The following is a 12810-nucleotide window of genomic DNA, read 5'->3' on the forward strand; positions in this document are numbered from 1 at the left end:
ATACGGCAGGATAGAACAGCAGCCTCTGGTAAGACACGGGGCGGGGGCCTATGCATATATGTAAACAACAGCTGGTGCACAATAACTAAGGAAGTCTCAAGGTTTTGCTTGCCTGAGGTAGAGTATCTCATGATAAGCTGTAGTGTGGTCACACTATCTACCTAGAGAGTTTTCTTATGTATGTTTCGTATCTGTCTGCATACCACCACAGACCGATGCTGGCACTAAAACCGCACTCAATGAGCTGTATAACGCCATAAGCAAACAGGAAAATGCTCATCGAGAGGCGGCGCTCCTAGTGGCGGGGACTTTAATGCAGGGAAACTTAAATTAGTTTTACCTAATTTCTATCAGCATGTTAAATGTGCAACCAGAGGGGAAAAAAATCTCGACCACCTTTACTCCACACACAGAGATGCGTACAAAGCTCTCCCTCATCCTCCATTTGGAAAATCTGAACATAATTCTATCCTCCTGATTCCTGCTTACAAGCAAAAATTTAAGCAGGAAGCATCAGTGACTCGGTCTATAAAAAAGTGGTCAGATGAAGCAGATGCTAAACTGCAGGACTGTTTTGCTAGCACAACTGGAATATGTTCCAGGATTCTTCCGATGGCATTGAGGAGTACACCACATCAGTCACTGGCTTTATCAATATGTGCATCGAGGACGTTGTCCCCACAGTGACTGTACGTACATACCCCAACCAGAAGCCATGGATTACAGGCAACATTCGCACTGAGCTAAAGGTTATTTTCTACATTATAGAATAATAGTGAAGACATCAACACTATGAAATAACACATATGGAATCATGTAGTAACCAATAAAGTGTTAAACATATTTGAGATTCTTCTAAGTAGCCACCCTTTGCCTTGATGACAGCTTTGCACACTCTTGGCATTCTCTCAACCAGCTTCACCTGGAATGCTTRTCCAACAGTCTTGAAGGAGTTCTCATATATGCTGAGCACATGTTGGCTGCTTTTCCTTCACTCTGTGGTCCAACTCATCCCAAACCATCTCAAATGGGTTGAGGTTGAGTGATACTGGAGGCCAGGTCATCGGATGCAGCACTCCATCACTCTCCTTCTTGGTCAAATAGCCCTTACACAGCCTGGAGGTGTGTTGGGTCATTGTCCGGTTGAAAAACAAATCATAGTCCCACTAAGCGCAAACCAGATGGGATGGCGTATCGCTGCAGAATGCTGTGGTAGCCATGCCTGTTAAGTGTGCCTTGAATTCGAAATAAATCACAGTGTCACCAGCAAAGCACCCCCACACCATCACACCTCCTCCTCCATGCTTCACGGTGGGAACCACACATGCGGAGATCATCCGTCCACCTACTCTGCGTCTCACAAAGGCACGGCGGTTGGAACGAGAAATCTCACATTTGGACTCATCAGACCGAAGGACAGATTTCCAGATTTCTCATGTACATTGCTCGTGTTTCTTGGCCCAAGCAAGTCTCTTCTTATTATTGGTGTCCTTTAATAGTGGTTTCTTTGCAGCAAATCGACCATGAAAGTCTGATTCATGCAGTCTCCWCCGAATAGTTGATGTTGAGATGTGTATGTTACTTGAACTCTGTGAAACATTTATTCCGGCTGCAATCTGAGGCTGGTAACTCTAATGAACTTATCCTCTGCAGCAGAGGTAACCCTGGGTCTTCCTTTCTGTGGCAGTCCTCATGAGAGCCAGTTTCATCACAGTGTTTGATGGTTTTGCGACTGCACTTGAAGAAACATTTTTCGGATTGACTTCCCTTCATGTCCTAAAGTAATGATGGACTGTCGTTTCTGTTTACTTATTTGAGCTGTTCTTGACATAATATGGACTTGGCCTTTTACTAAATAGGGCTATATTCTGTATACAACCCTACCTTGTCACAACACAACTGATTGGCTCAAACGCATTAAGAAGGAAAGAATTCCAAAATAAACTTTTAGCAAGGCACACCTGTTAATTGAAATGCATTTCAGGTTACTACCTGAGGCTGGTTGAGAGAATGCCAAGCGTGTGCAAAGCTGTCAAGGCAATCATTGGCTACTTTGAAGAATCTCAAATATAATATATATTTGGATTTGTTTAACACTTTTTTGGTTACTACATGATTCCATGTGTTATTTCACAGTGTTGATGTCTTCACTGTTAAACTACAATGTATAAAATAGTAAAAAATAAAGAAAACACCTGGAATGAGTAGGTGTGTCCAAACTTTTGACTGGTAATGTACATACATACATACAGTACCAGTCAAAAGTTTGGACACACCTACTCATTCAAGTATTTTCTTTATTTTTTWSTATTTTKTACATTGTAGAATAAGGCTCAATCTGACCATGAAATCGATTTTAAAAGTTAGGCAATTTTGTATTTGAGCTAACCCTAACCCTTTTCCTAAGCTGCTACGTTAATTATCCTAACCTGCTGCATAAYTTATCCTAACCTGCTATGAAAAGTAKATTTTGACATAAACRRTGTYCTATCAAATCAAAACAATTTACCACTGGTTCAGCGGAATTTAGTTCACCGGAAGAGGAATGACCGAGCGTGTGTTTCGTGGGCTCATCTGATTGGTTAAGGCTGATAGCGTTTGAACCAATGAGAGGCAGACATCTGTTCACTCGAGCAACTCCGAAATTGCTTTCCCTTCCTTGTCATTCAATGAAATCAKAAGACATTTCCTGGAAGAGTCTCTTTTGAGGACAACGTTTAAGCTTTAGGCGGTCAAAATGCAGGTCTTGGGATCATTCGCGATAATTCTGTCCATATTTTCTGTTCATTCTACCGTTTACTTCCAAGAACAATTCCTTGATGGAGGTAAGTTCGTTTTATTTCTGACGTTCCACCCTCGTCTGGAAACGTTAGCTAGTTAGCKTACTTAGGCCATGCACGAGTTTCAAAGATGGACCTAGAAATGTGTTGTCACACTGCCTCCTTCTCTTCAATTTAACTGTATACTGCAGATTTGGTTTCAAATTCATTACTTTCATGTTAATGCTAGCMATATTGCTACCTATTGAAAGAAAGTTAGCTTTGACAATGCAACATTTGCAGACTTAGTTGGCTAACTACAGTCACGTTAGTTAGGCTACACTGGTCTATTCAGCCATAATCATGAATTCCATTTGTAACATTTGACTGACCATACCTAATCATCAAGCCATTTGTTTTTGTCTATGTCATCTGAGAAGTGGCTAGTGACACCTTTTTGTTTTAATTAAAATTGAAATTACTGTTTTTGCCCTTATCAGATGGTGTCCAGACTGTAAAATTACTGTGTTTGAGATGGAGAAGGCCTTATGCCATATTTTACACTGTAAGGRGATATCAGTGACTGGTCTTCATTTTTTTACGATTCTGACTGTTCATTGGTTGGTGTATCTTTCTGCAGATGCCTGGAAGACTCGCTGGCTGGACTCTAAGCACAAGGCAGATTACGGAGAGTGGAAACTGACAGCTGGTAACTTCTATGGCGATGCTGAGAAGGACAAAGGTTAGTTGATTATTGCCTCCTGGGTCGATGACCTTACTGGGTCAGTTTCTTTGTCTCCTGGGTCAGTGCTGCCTACCAGGGTTGGGGTCATTTCAGGAAGTGAACGGAAATTCCTACACTGGTTGTAGCTTTTCGGTTTACTTCCTGGATTGATGGAATTTACCACAAACCTGCAGCCTGCTGTATGYCTGGGGTCTTAAACATGTTCTGTTAACTGAGATACTGATAATGGCTGTTGGGGGTGTATTGTGATTTGTGACTATGGTGTTGTCAGTCATTTATGACTGTTATACAGTGAGTATTCATCAGTGTTCACCATGCATCACTCTGGCTGTGTCCCCAGGTCTACAGACCAGCCAGGACGCCCGTTTCTATGCCGCGTCGGCCCGCTTCGAACCCTTCAGCAACGAGGGAAAGACTCTGGTGATCCAGTTCACTGTGAAACACGAGCAGAAAATTGACTGTGGTGGCGGTTATGTCAAGGTGTTCCCCTCCACCCTTGACCAGGCTGAGATGCACGGAGACTCCCAGTACTATATTATGTTCGGTGGGTACTCTGTCTGGTCTTATGGGCAGTGCACTGGGGTGTTTTCATTAGCGCACATCATAGAAAATTGTAGGCAAACATTTTGCAACAAACACAAGTTTTTATATTATACAAATTCAGGTAGGTCCCTCCCTGTTTTTGTTCCATTTGGTTAGTGAATACACACAGGAGTTTTTCCTAAATTGAACACGTTGTGACATGACCAGGGAAAACTCTGGGTCCTTATTGTAATCTATGAGTAGGTTTATTTCCTAGTCTAATAACGTGGGCAGGAACATCAGGACTGGTGTGTGTGTGACGATGACTCAATTATATTGAAAAACTTTGTGGTGATTGGATGGAAGGTCTCTAGTGGAGGTCGACTGATTGTGATTTTTCAACGCTGATACCGATTTATTGGAGGACCAAAAAAAGCCGATACCGATTTCATTATTATTTTTTATTTATTTAAATGTGTGTATATTTGTAATAATGACAATTACAACAATACTGAATGAACACTTTTATTTTAACTTAATATAATACAAAAATAAAATCTATTTAGTCTCATAAATAATGAAACATGCTCAGTTTGGTTTAAATAATGCAAAAACACAGTGTTGGAGAAGAAAGTAAAAGTACAATATGTGCCATGTAAAAAGGCTAACGTTTAAGTTCCTTGCTCAGAACATATGAAAGCTGGTGGTTCAGTATTCCCAGTTAAGAAGTTTTAGGTTGTAGTTATTATAGGAATTATGACACGTTGACTATTTCTCTCTATACCATTTGTATTTCATATACCTTGACTATTGGATGTTCTAATAGAAAGACATTGATGTTTATGGTTAGGTACATTAGTGCAACGATTGCGCTTTTGTTAAATCACCTGTTTGGCGAAGTAGGCTGTGATTCTATGATAAATTAACAGGCATTGCATTGATTATATGCAACGCAGGACAAGCTAGTTAACCTAGTAATCTCATCACCCATGTGTAGTTTGTTTTTTTATAAGATAAGTTTAATGCTAGCAACTTACCTTGGCTCCTTGCTGCACTCACTTAACAGGTGGTCAGCCTGCCACGCAGTTTCCTATTGGAATGCATTGTAATCGGCGTCCAAAAATACCGATTGTTATGACAACTTGAAATCGGCCCTAATTAATCAGTCGACATCTAGTGCTTATTTGATCATACTCTGTCCTGCGACCTGTACAGGCCCTGACATCTGTGGCTACAGCACCAAGAAGGTCCACGTTATCTTCAACTACAAGGGCAAGAATCACCTCATCAAGAAGGAAGTCAAGTGCAAGGTAAGGTGCTCACGTTTTGAGTTCTGTTCTCTGATTACCTTCTGTCTCACTCTCTCACACACACACCTACTTTAACCTAAGCGATCTCTCCCCCTCTTCAGGATGACGAGCTGACCCACCTGTACACACTGATCCTGAACCCAAACCACACCTACGAGGTGAAGATCGATAACGAGAAGGTTGAGTCAGGCACTCTGGAGGAGGACTGGGACTTCCTGCCGGCTAAGACCATCAAGGACCCCGAGGCCAAGAAGCCCGAGGACTGGGACGACCGCCCCAAGATGGACGATGCTGAAGACACCAAGCCAGAGGTACAACCGCTGTCTTTAAACACAACCGCTGTCTTTAAACACCACGTATTCCCTATTCAGCCTATTCAAATCAAACTTTTATTTAACTTCTTATGGCTGAGATCCCGTTAACGGGATCGACTTGACAACAGCCAGTAAAAGTGCAGGGAGCCAAATTCAAACAACAGAAATCTCATAATAAAAATTCCTCAAACATATTATTTTACACCATTTTAAAGATAAACTTGTTGTAAATCCAGCCACAGTGTCCGATTTCAAAAAGGCTTTAGAACGAAAGCACACCAAACGATTATGTTAGGTCAGTACCTAGTCACAGAAAAACACAGCCATTTTTCCAGCCAAAGAGAGGAGTCACAAAAAGCAGAAATAGAGATAAAATTGATCACTAACCTTTGATGATCTTCATCAGATGACACTCATAGGACTTCATGTTACACAATACATGTATGTTTTGTTCGATAAAGTTCATATTTATATCCAAAAATCTTAGTTTACATTGGTGCGTTATGTTCAATAATGTTTTGCCTCCAAAACATCTGGTGATTTTTGCAGAGAGCCACATCAATTTACAGAAATACTCATAATAAACATTGATAAAAGATACAAGTATTATACATGGAACTTTAGATAAACTTCTCCTTAATGCAACTGCTGTGTCAGATTTCAAAAACTTTACGGAAAAAGCACACCATGCTATAATCTGAGTACAGCGCTCAGAGCCCAAACAAGCCATACAGATATCCGCCATGTTGTGGAGTCAACAGAAGTCAGAAATAGTATTATAAATATTCACTTACCTTTGATCTTCATCAGAATGCACTCCCAGAAATCCCAGTTCCACAATAAATGTTTGTTTTGTTCAATAACGTCCATAATTTATGTCCAAATACATCCTTTTTGTTTGCGCTTAGTTKCAAATTGATGATGCGCAGGTCAGACAAAGTAAAGAAATTCCATTACAGTTCGTAGAAACATGTCAAACGATGTATAGAATCAATCTTTAGGATGTTTTTAACAAATCTTCAATCTTTCAACCGGAGAATTCCTTTGTCTTCAGAAATGCGATGGAACGCAGGTCGCTCTCACGGGAGAGGGCGTGACCAGCTCATGCCAGACACCTGACTCAAAGAGCTCTCCTTCCCTCATTCCTCACAGTAGAAGCATCAAACAAGGTTCTAAAGACTGTTGACATCTAGTGGAAGCCTTAGGAAGTGCAATATYACCCCAAAGACACTGTATATTGGATGGGCAAACCTACAAGCCTCAGATTTCCCACTTCCTGGTTGGATTTTTGCCTGCCATATGGGTTCTGTTATACTCACAGACATCATTCAAACCGTTTTAGAAACGTCAGAGTTTTCTATCCAAATCTACTAATAATATGCACATCTTAGCTTCTGGGACTGAGTAGCAGGCAGTTTACTCTGGGCACCTTATTCATCCAAGCTACTCAATTCTGCCCCCAGCCATAAGAAGTTAAACTGCATTTAGGTCATATGAAGACACTTTACTGTAAAATACACCCAGTAAAAGAAAGTAGAGAACAGATGCCTCATTATTACTATAGTCAGTGCAGGAGCTGAGCTGAGCGGAGTTTATTTTATTTAACTAGGCAAGTCAGTTAAAACTTCTTAGGGCTGCAATCCCGTTAACGGGATGATATGACAACAGCCAGTGAAAGTGCAGGGRGCCAAATTCAAAAAACAAATCTCATAATTAAAATTCCTCAAACATACATGTATCTTATACCATTTTAAAGGTAATCTTGTTAATCCCACCAAAGTGTCTGATTTCAAAAAGGCTTTTCAGTGAAAGCACCACAAACGATTGTTAGGTCACCGCAAAATCACAGAAAAACACAGCTATTTTTACAGCCAAAGACGGGAGTCACAAAAAGCAGAAATAGAGAAAATTAATCACTAACCTTTGATCTTCATCAGATGACACTCATAGGACTTCATGTTACACAATACATATGTTTTGTTCGATTAAGTTCATATTTGTATCCAAAAACCTCAGTTTACATTGGCGCCATGTTCAGAAATGCCTCCAAAATATCCGGAGAAATTGCAGAGAGCCACATCAAATAACAGAAATACTCATCATAAACTTTGATGAAAGATACATGTTTTACATATAATTAAAGATACACTTGTTCTTAATGCAACCGCTGTGTCAGATTTCAAAAATCTTTACGGCAAAAGCAGAATATTCAATAATCTGAGAACAGCGTTCAGCCACAAAAGTAAACCATACAGTTACCCGCCAAATTGTGCAGTCAACAAAACTCATAAAAAGCATTATAAATCTTCACTTACCTTTGCTGATCTTCGTCGGAATGCACTCCCAGGACTCCCACTTCCACAAGAAATGTTAGTTTTGTTCGGTAATGTCCATTTATGTCCAAGTAGCTACTTTTGTTAGCGTGTTTAGTACACATGTCCAAACGCTCGTGCAGGTCCAGGCGAACGTCGGACGAAAACTTCTAAAAGTTATATTACAGGTCAAACTAAGTATAGAATCAATCTTTAAGATGTTATCATAAATATTCAATAACGTTCCAGCCGTAGGAAGTGCAAACAGATCCATATCCTACAGTGTTTTCAATAGGCGATGAGTTGAAAATCGACCAACCTCAGATTTCTCACTTCCTGGTTGGATTTCTTCTCAGGTTTTTGCCTGCCATATGAGTTCTGTTATACTTAGACATAATTCAAACAGTTTTAGAAACTTCAGAGTTTTTTTCTATCCAATAGTAATAATAATATGCATATATTAGCAACTATGACTGAGGAGCAGGCCGTTTACTCTGGGCACCTCTGTGCACCTTTCATCCAAGCTACTCAATACTGCCCCTGCAGCCATAAGAAGTTAAGAACAAATTCTTATTTTACAATGATGGCCTACCCCCTGGCCAAACCCGTACGACACTGGGCCAATTGTGCACCGCCCTACAGGACTCCCAATCACGGCCTGGTTGTGATACAGCCTGGAATCTAACCYGGGTCTGTAGTGACGCCTCTAGCACTGAGATGCAGTGCCTTAGACCGCTGCGACACTCGGGAGGAGCTAGTAGCAGCACCTCCTCAGATGTTTCACTGTTTGACTTCCTGTTCCTCTGATAGACTATTAACTTAAAASTATTGTGGAGCTCCTGCTCTTAAATATAAGCGGTACCAGTGACCAGAGTACCRACACCTATTTTCGTCTAAGTCATATATTATTGGTTTTACCATGATATAGTGAGGTTGACCTCGACGTGCCATAGCAGGAAGCGATTTTTATATTGTGAGCTATGTTTCTAGGATTGGTACAGTAAGCTATACTGTAGTAGTAAATGACTGTATTGTATTCTTCCAGGACTGGGATGTGGCTGAGAACATCCCTGACCCTGATGCCAAGAAGCCTGACGACTGGGACGTGGACATGGATGGAGAGTGGGAGCCACCTGTGATCACCAACCCAGAGTACAAGGTTTGTGTTAAACTAGGCTGGGGCGGTGATCAGTGATCACACTATACCAGTGTTKCTCAACTCCAGTCTACAAGCCCAGCACAAGTGTACCTAATTCAACTAATCAAAGGCTTGCTATAAGTAGTTTGACTCAGATTTGTTAGTGTGGTTCTAGGACAAAAATGTGTAATGGATGGTACACAAGGACAGTGTTTCTCAACTAATATCAGCTTAGTGTTATCAAACTGAACCAAGAGGAGTGTGTTTTCAGCTAATTTGTCAATGAGATGTGCGTAGCCAGAGTGCCATTCAAGACCGCAACGTTGTGAGAAACATGTTATTCTTGAAAGGGAAGTTCAAGCAACATTGCAACAGCTTTTGTTGCCATTCAGTTTTTGTGAAGTGGAATGGAGGAAGTTGTTTCCTGAAATAATGCCACACAATTTGGACCGTTTGTTGCAAAACTGGCCTCTCTGACCATAAAAAAAAAAAAGGCTTAAAACTGTCTAGGACTTAACCTTTGTGCAACTGGCACAAGTTGAGGAAGACTCTTTAGACATTATCACTCTGCATTGTTCTTAGCCCCAGGCTAGCTTAGCCTGTGTTCACACAAGCATTTTTTTACACTGGGGTAAGTATTCACACGTATTCCAAAGCCCTGGGATAACGGACAAGCGACCAAAATTTGTATTTAGCATTTTAGTAATTTGGTAGATACACTTATCCAGAGCAACTTACAGGAGCAATTAGGGTTAAGTGCCTTGCTCAAGGGCACATCGACATATTTTTCACCTAGTTGGCTCGGGGATTTGAACCGCTACCGCTAGACTACCTTTTTATCTCTGACGTGCGACCAATGTTACAAGACACTTAGTAATGCCATTTCCTCTTGCTTCTGGCTAAGTACGAAGACATTAGCCAACCTGCATGGCAACCARTTTTGTTAGGCGTAGCAACCAGTTTTTGCACGTATTACAGTATTTTGCTCAGATTGAAGGATGAAATGGTATGATTTTACATATGCTCATGATGCATGTTAATTTGATATGTAAATTAAGTTTCAGTGCAGCTTTTGTGATTTGGACAGTGAGCATGCTAGGCATTGTTCTTGACCCTGTTTCACACTGGCTATTTTGGCACCGTGTTTCTGGGGCTAACTCCGAAAAGTCGGCGCTAACCGTGCTCCGGAACAGGGCCAACTAGCACACTTCTAAAATGTGCAAGAGTGAACATTCGCTTAGCCACAGGCTAAAGTCTTCCTTAGCCCTGGGCTAAAGTGCAGGGAGAATGCTCCTAAGGCTTTTAAAAACAATGGCTAAAGCAACATCCATGCTTTGTGTCTGCAGGGAGAGTGGAAGCCCAAGCAGATTGACAACCCTAACTACAAAGGAGCCTGGGTCCATCCTGAGATCGATAACCCAGAGTACGCCGCTGACTCTACCATCTACAAGTTTGATGACATCAGTGTCCTGGGCCTGGATCTGTGGCAGGTGAGACTGGACACCACAGAATTTTAAATATAACATAATACATTATGCATAGATGCTACATATTTCTAATATGATTTATTTAATAAAATGTATGCATTTTAATGGTGGACACCGGTGAGAAACTCATATTTTTACCCTGACGTTTTACCTAAACATGTGACCTTGCCAAGAAACTCCTGAGGGGTATACTACTAAGGGTCTTCGACGCTAGCCGACTTCAGTTCGCTTACTACAAAGCAGGGTCAATGAGCTGGCCAGCTAACGTGCCTAAATATATAAAAAGATGAGCTTGAAATGGGAATGATATAGCATACTCGACAATCAAAAACACACATTGAAGTTTAGCTTTTATTAATGACCCTGAAGATTGGTTCTGGTTGTTTATCAATGTTAGCTGGCGAACCCCATTTGAAGCTGCTTTGTAGTAAGCTAAGCTAACTGAAGCTGGTTAGCTTTTAGAAGACCCGGAGTAGATCTCGCTTCCTTTGTACTATACCCCTATGGCCTTATGACTATCTACAGTAATGCTAATTGTAGATAGTAGGGCCTTTTCCTGGTCACGTGAAAAATAAATAGCTTTTTATTTGATTTTATCAATGTAGATAAGACACCAACATCATGAGTTTCTTTTCAGGTGAAATCTGGCACAATCTTTGACAACTTCCTGGTCTCAGATGATGTGAAGGAAGCAGAGGAGTTTGGAGCTGAGACATGGGGTGTTACTAAGGTATGTAATAACTATACTGTGTTGAACTGGCTGGTCCTCTATTCTCCTATGAGTCTGTTACCTATTTGTCACTCACATGTGTTGTATTGTACATTCCCAATATTAACACACCTGTTTCAATTCATCAAGCAATCAACTCCTTGGTTAGTTGAATCGGGTGTCCTAGTGCTGGGCTTGAGCAGAAATGGTGAACATGCCACCTACCACAATAAGGCTTCCAGTTCACTGTCAATACCTGTCCATCTACTGTTACCACCCCTCTTTATACCCGTCACAGGAGCCAGAGAAGAAAATGAAACAGGAGGAAGATGACAAGAAACGTAAAGAGGAGGATGAGAAAAACAAAGAACAAGCCACTGAGGCAGAAGAGGAAGGTGAGGAGGAGGAAGGTGATGAGGAAGGGGAGGAGGAGGAGGAGGAGACGCCAGAGGAAGGAACTGAGGAAGAGGAGGCTCCAGAGAAAGATGAGCTATAGGCTGGCCTGGACACGAGTGTCTGTCTGAATCCCAATTCAACCCCTAGCCACTACATCCTAGTGTCTGGTGTAGATCTGAGAGATTGGGGAAGGATGTCCACAATTTGGCTACAATTCCAACAGCGGGCAAAATGGATCTGCCAATTATCCAATCCTCTGAGATCTACACAAGTACCTAATGGGGTAGGAGCTAGGGGTTGACTTGTGATTTAGGGTGTGTTTCCCACTCTGGCTCTACTAACCAGGGAGTTATCATGGCTGCTATGCATCCATCCCCTGAGAAGTCAATGGGTCCATTGAGAGTTACAAGCTTGACTGAAGTGTGTATCCCAAATGGCACCTATCTCTGATATAGTGCACTTTTCACCAGGACCCCTGGTTAAATGTAATGCACTATATATATTAGGTGATAGGGTGCCATTTGGGCTACAGATTGGGTGATATTGGACTTAGTGATTCACACATCAGCCTGTATGTTTTTAGGTGGATTTTGTTTCCCTTATCCAGATATGACATTCATAGGTCCTCCCAAACCAATATGTCATGCTTAATTGTGTAGTATGTTCAGTGTCTTTATGTCCAACAGCAGTTAATTTACTTTTGTACCGTATAACATTGCTATATTCCCGTTGTCATCTGCTCTGCCATTTTTGTCCCGAATCAACTTAAAACACCAAGATGTTCTCCGCTCTGAAGTGATTCACAAAGTCACTGTTTGTCATCGTTTGGAAATAAATTGATTCTTGTACCACTGAATGTTTGTAAAGTGCAACAGATTTCTCAACATGCCTTCTCATAGACCTGGCACTTTGTCATTCAGATCAGCTCATTGTTATTCTACTGTGTTCACATTACATCAATTTGTTTCGCACTGAATTTTCCTCACTGTTTGTGTGTCTTTACTGTTTGTTTCCATACGTGTTCAATGAGATTACTTGCTTGGCCATTAAAACAGTTGTTGGGTTCTCTGTGTTTTGATGAATATTGTGAAAGATTAGTAATTTATAAATTGTCCCTC

The 12810-nt window shown here is 41.1% G+C and overlaps 1 protein-coding gene across 1 annotated transcript; it reads left to right on the plus strand.

The window, feature by feature from the left end:
* Nucleotides 1-2601: 2601 nt before the first annotated feature.
* Nucleotides 2602-12548, plus strand: calr3b (calreticulin 3b). The gene is made up of 9 exons (XM_024136237.2): nucleotides 2602-2825; nucleotides 3400-3501; nucleotides 3845-4048; nucleotides 5242-5336; nucleotides 5438-5647; nucleotides 9008-9121; nucleotides 10447-10590; nucleotides 11225-11317; nucleotides 11595-12548. Exons 1-9 carry the CDS (start codon nucleotides 2738-2740, stop codon nucleotides 11790-11792), a joined length of 1248 nt encoding a protein of 415 aa, XP_023992005.1. The 5' UTR covers nucleotides 2602-2737; the 3' UTR covers nucleotides 11793-12548.
* Nucleotides 12549-12810: the final 262 nt, after the last annotated feature.

This window comes from Salvelinus sp. IW2-2015, unplaced genomic scaffold (genome assembly GCF_002910315.2).
Source record: "Salvelinus sp. IW2-2015 unplaced genomic scaffold, ASM291031v2 Un_scaffold820, whole genome shotgun sequence".
Lineage (NCBI taxonomy): Eukaryota > Metazoa > Chordata > Actinopteri > Salmoniformes > Salmonidae > Salvelinus > Salvelinus sp. IW2-2015.

What these genes read in the sequence shown, in the direction of transcription:
- calr3b (XM_024136237.2), top strand. Translation starts at nt 2,738, where the DNA reads ATGCAGGTCTTGGGATCATTCGCGATAATTCTGTCCATATTTTCTGTT. An exon ending in AGAACAATTCCTTGATGGAG is followed by an intron (nt 2,826 to 3,399) that starts GTAAGTTCGTTT and finishes ATCTTTCTGCAG; the next exon opens with ATGCCTGGAAGACTCGCTGG. An exon ending in AGAAGGAAGTCAAGTGCAAG is followed by an intron (nt 5,337 to 5,437) that starts GTAAGGTGCTCA and finishes CCCCCTCTTCAG; the next exon opens with GATGACGAGCTGACCCACCT.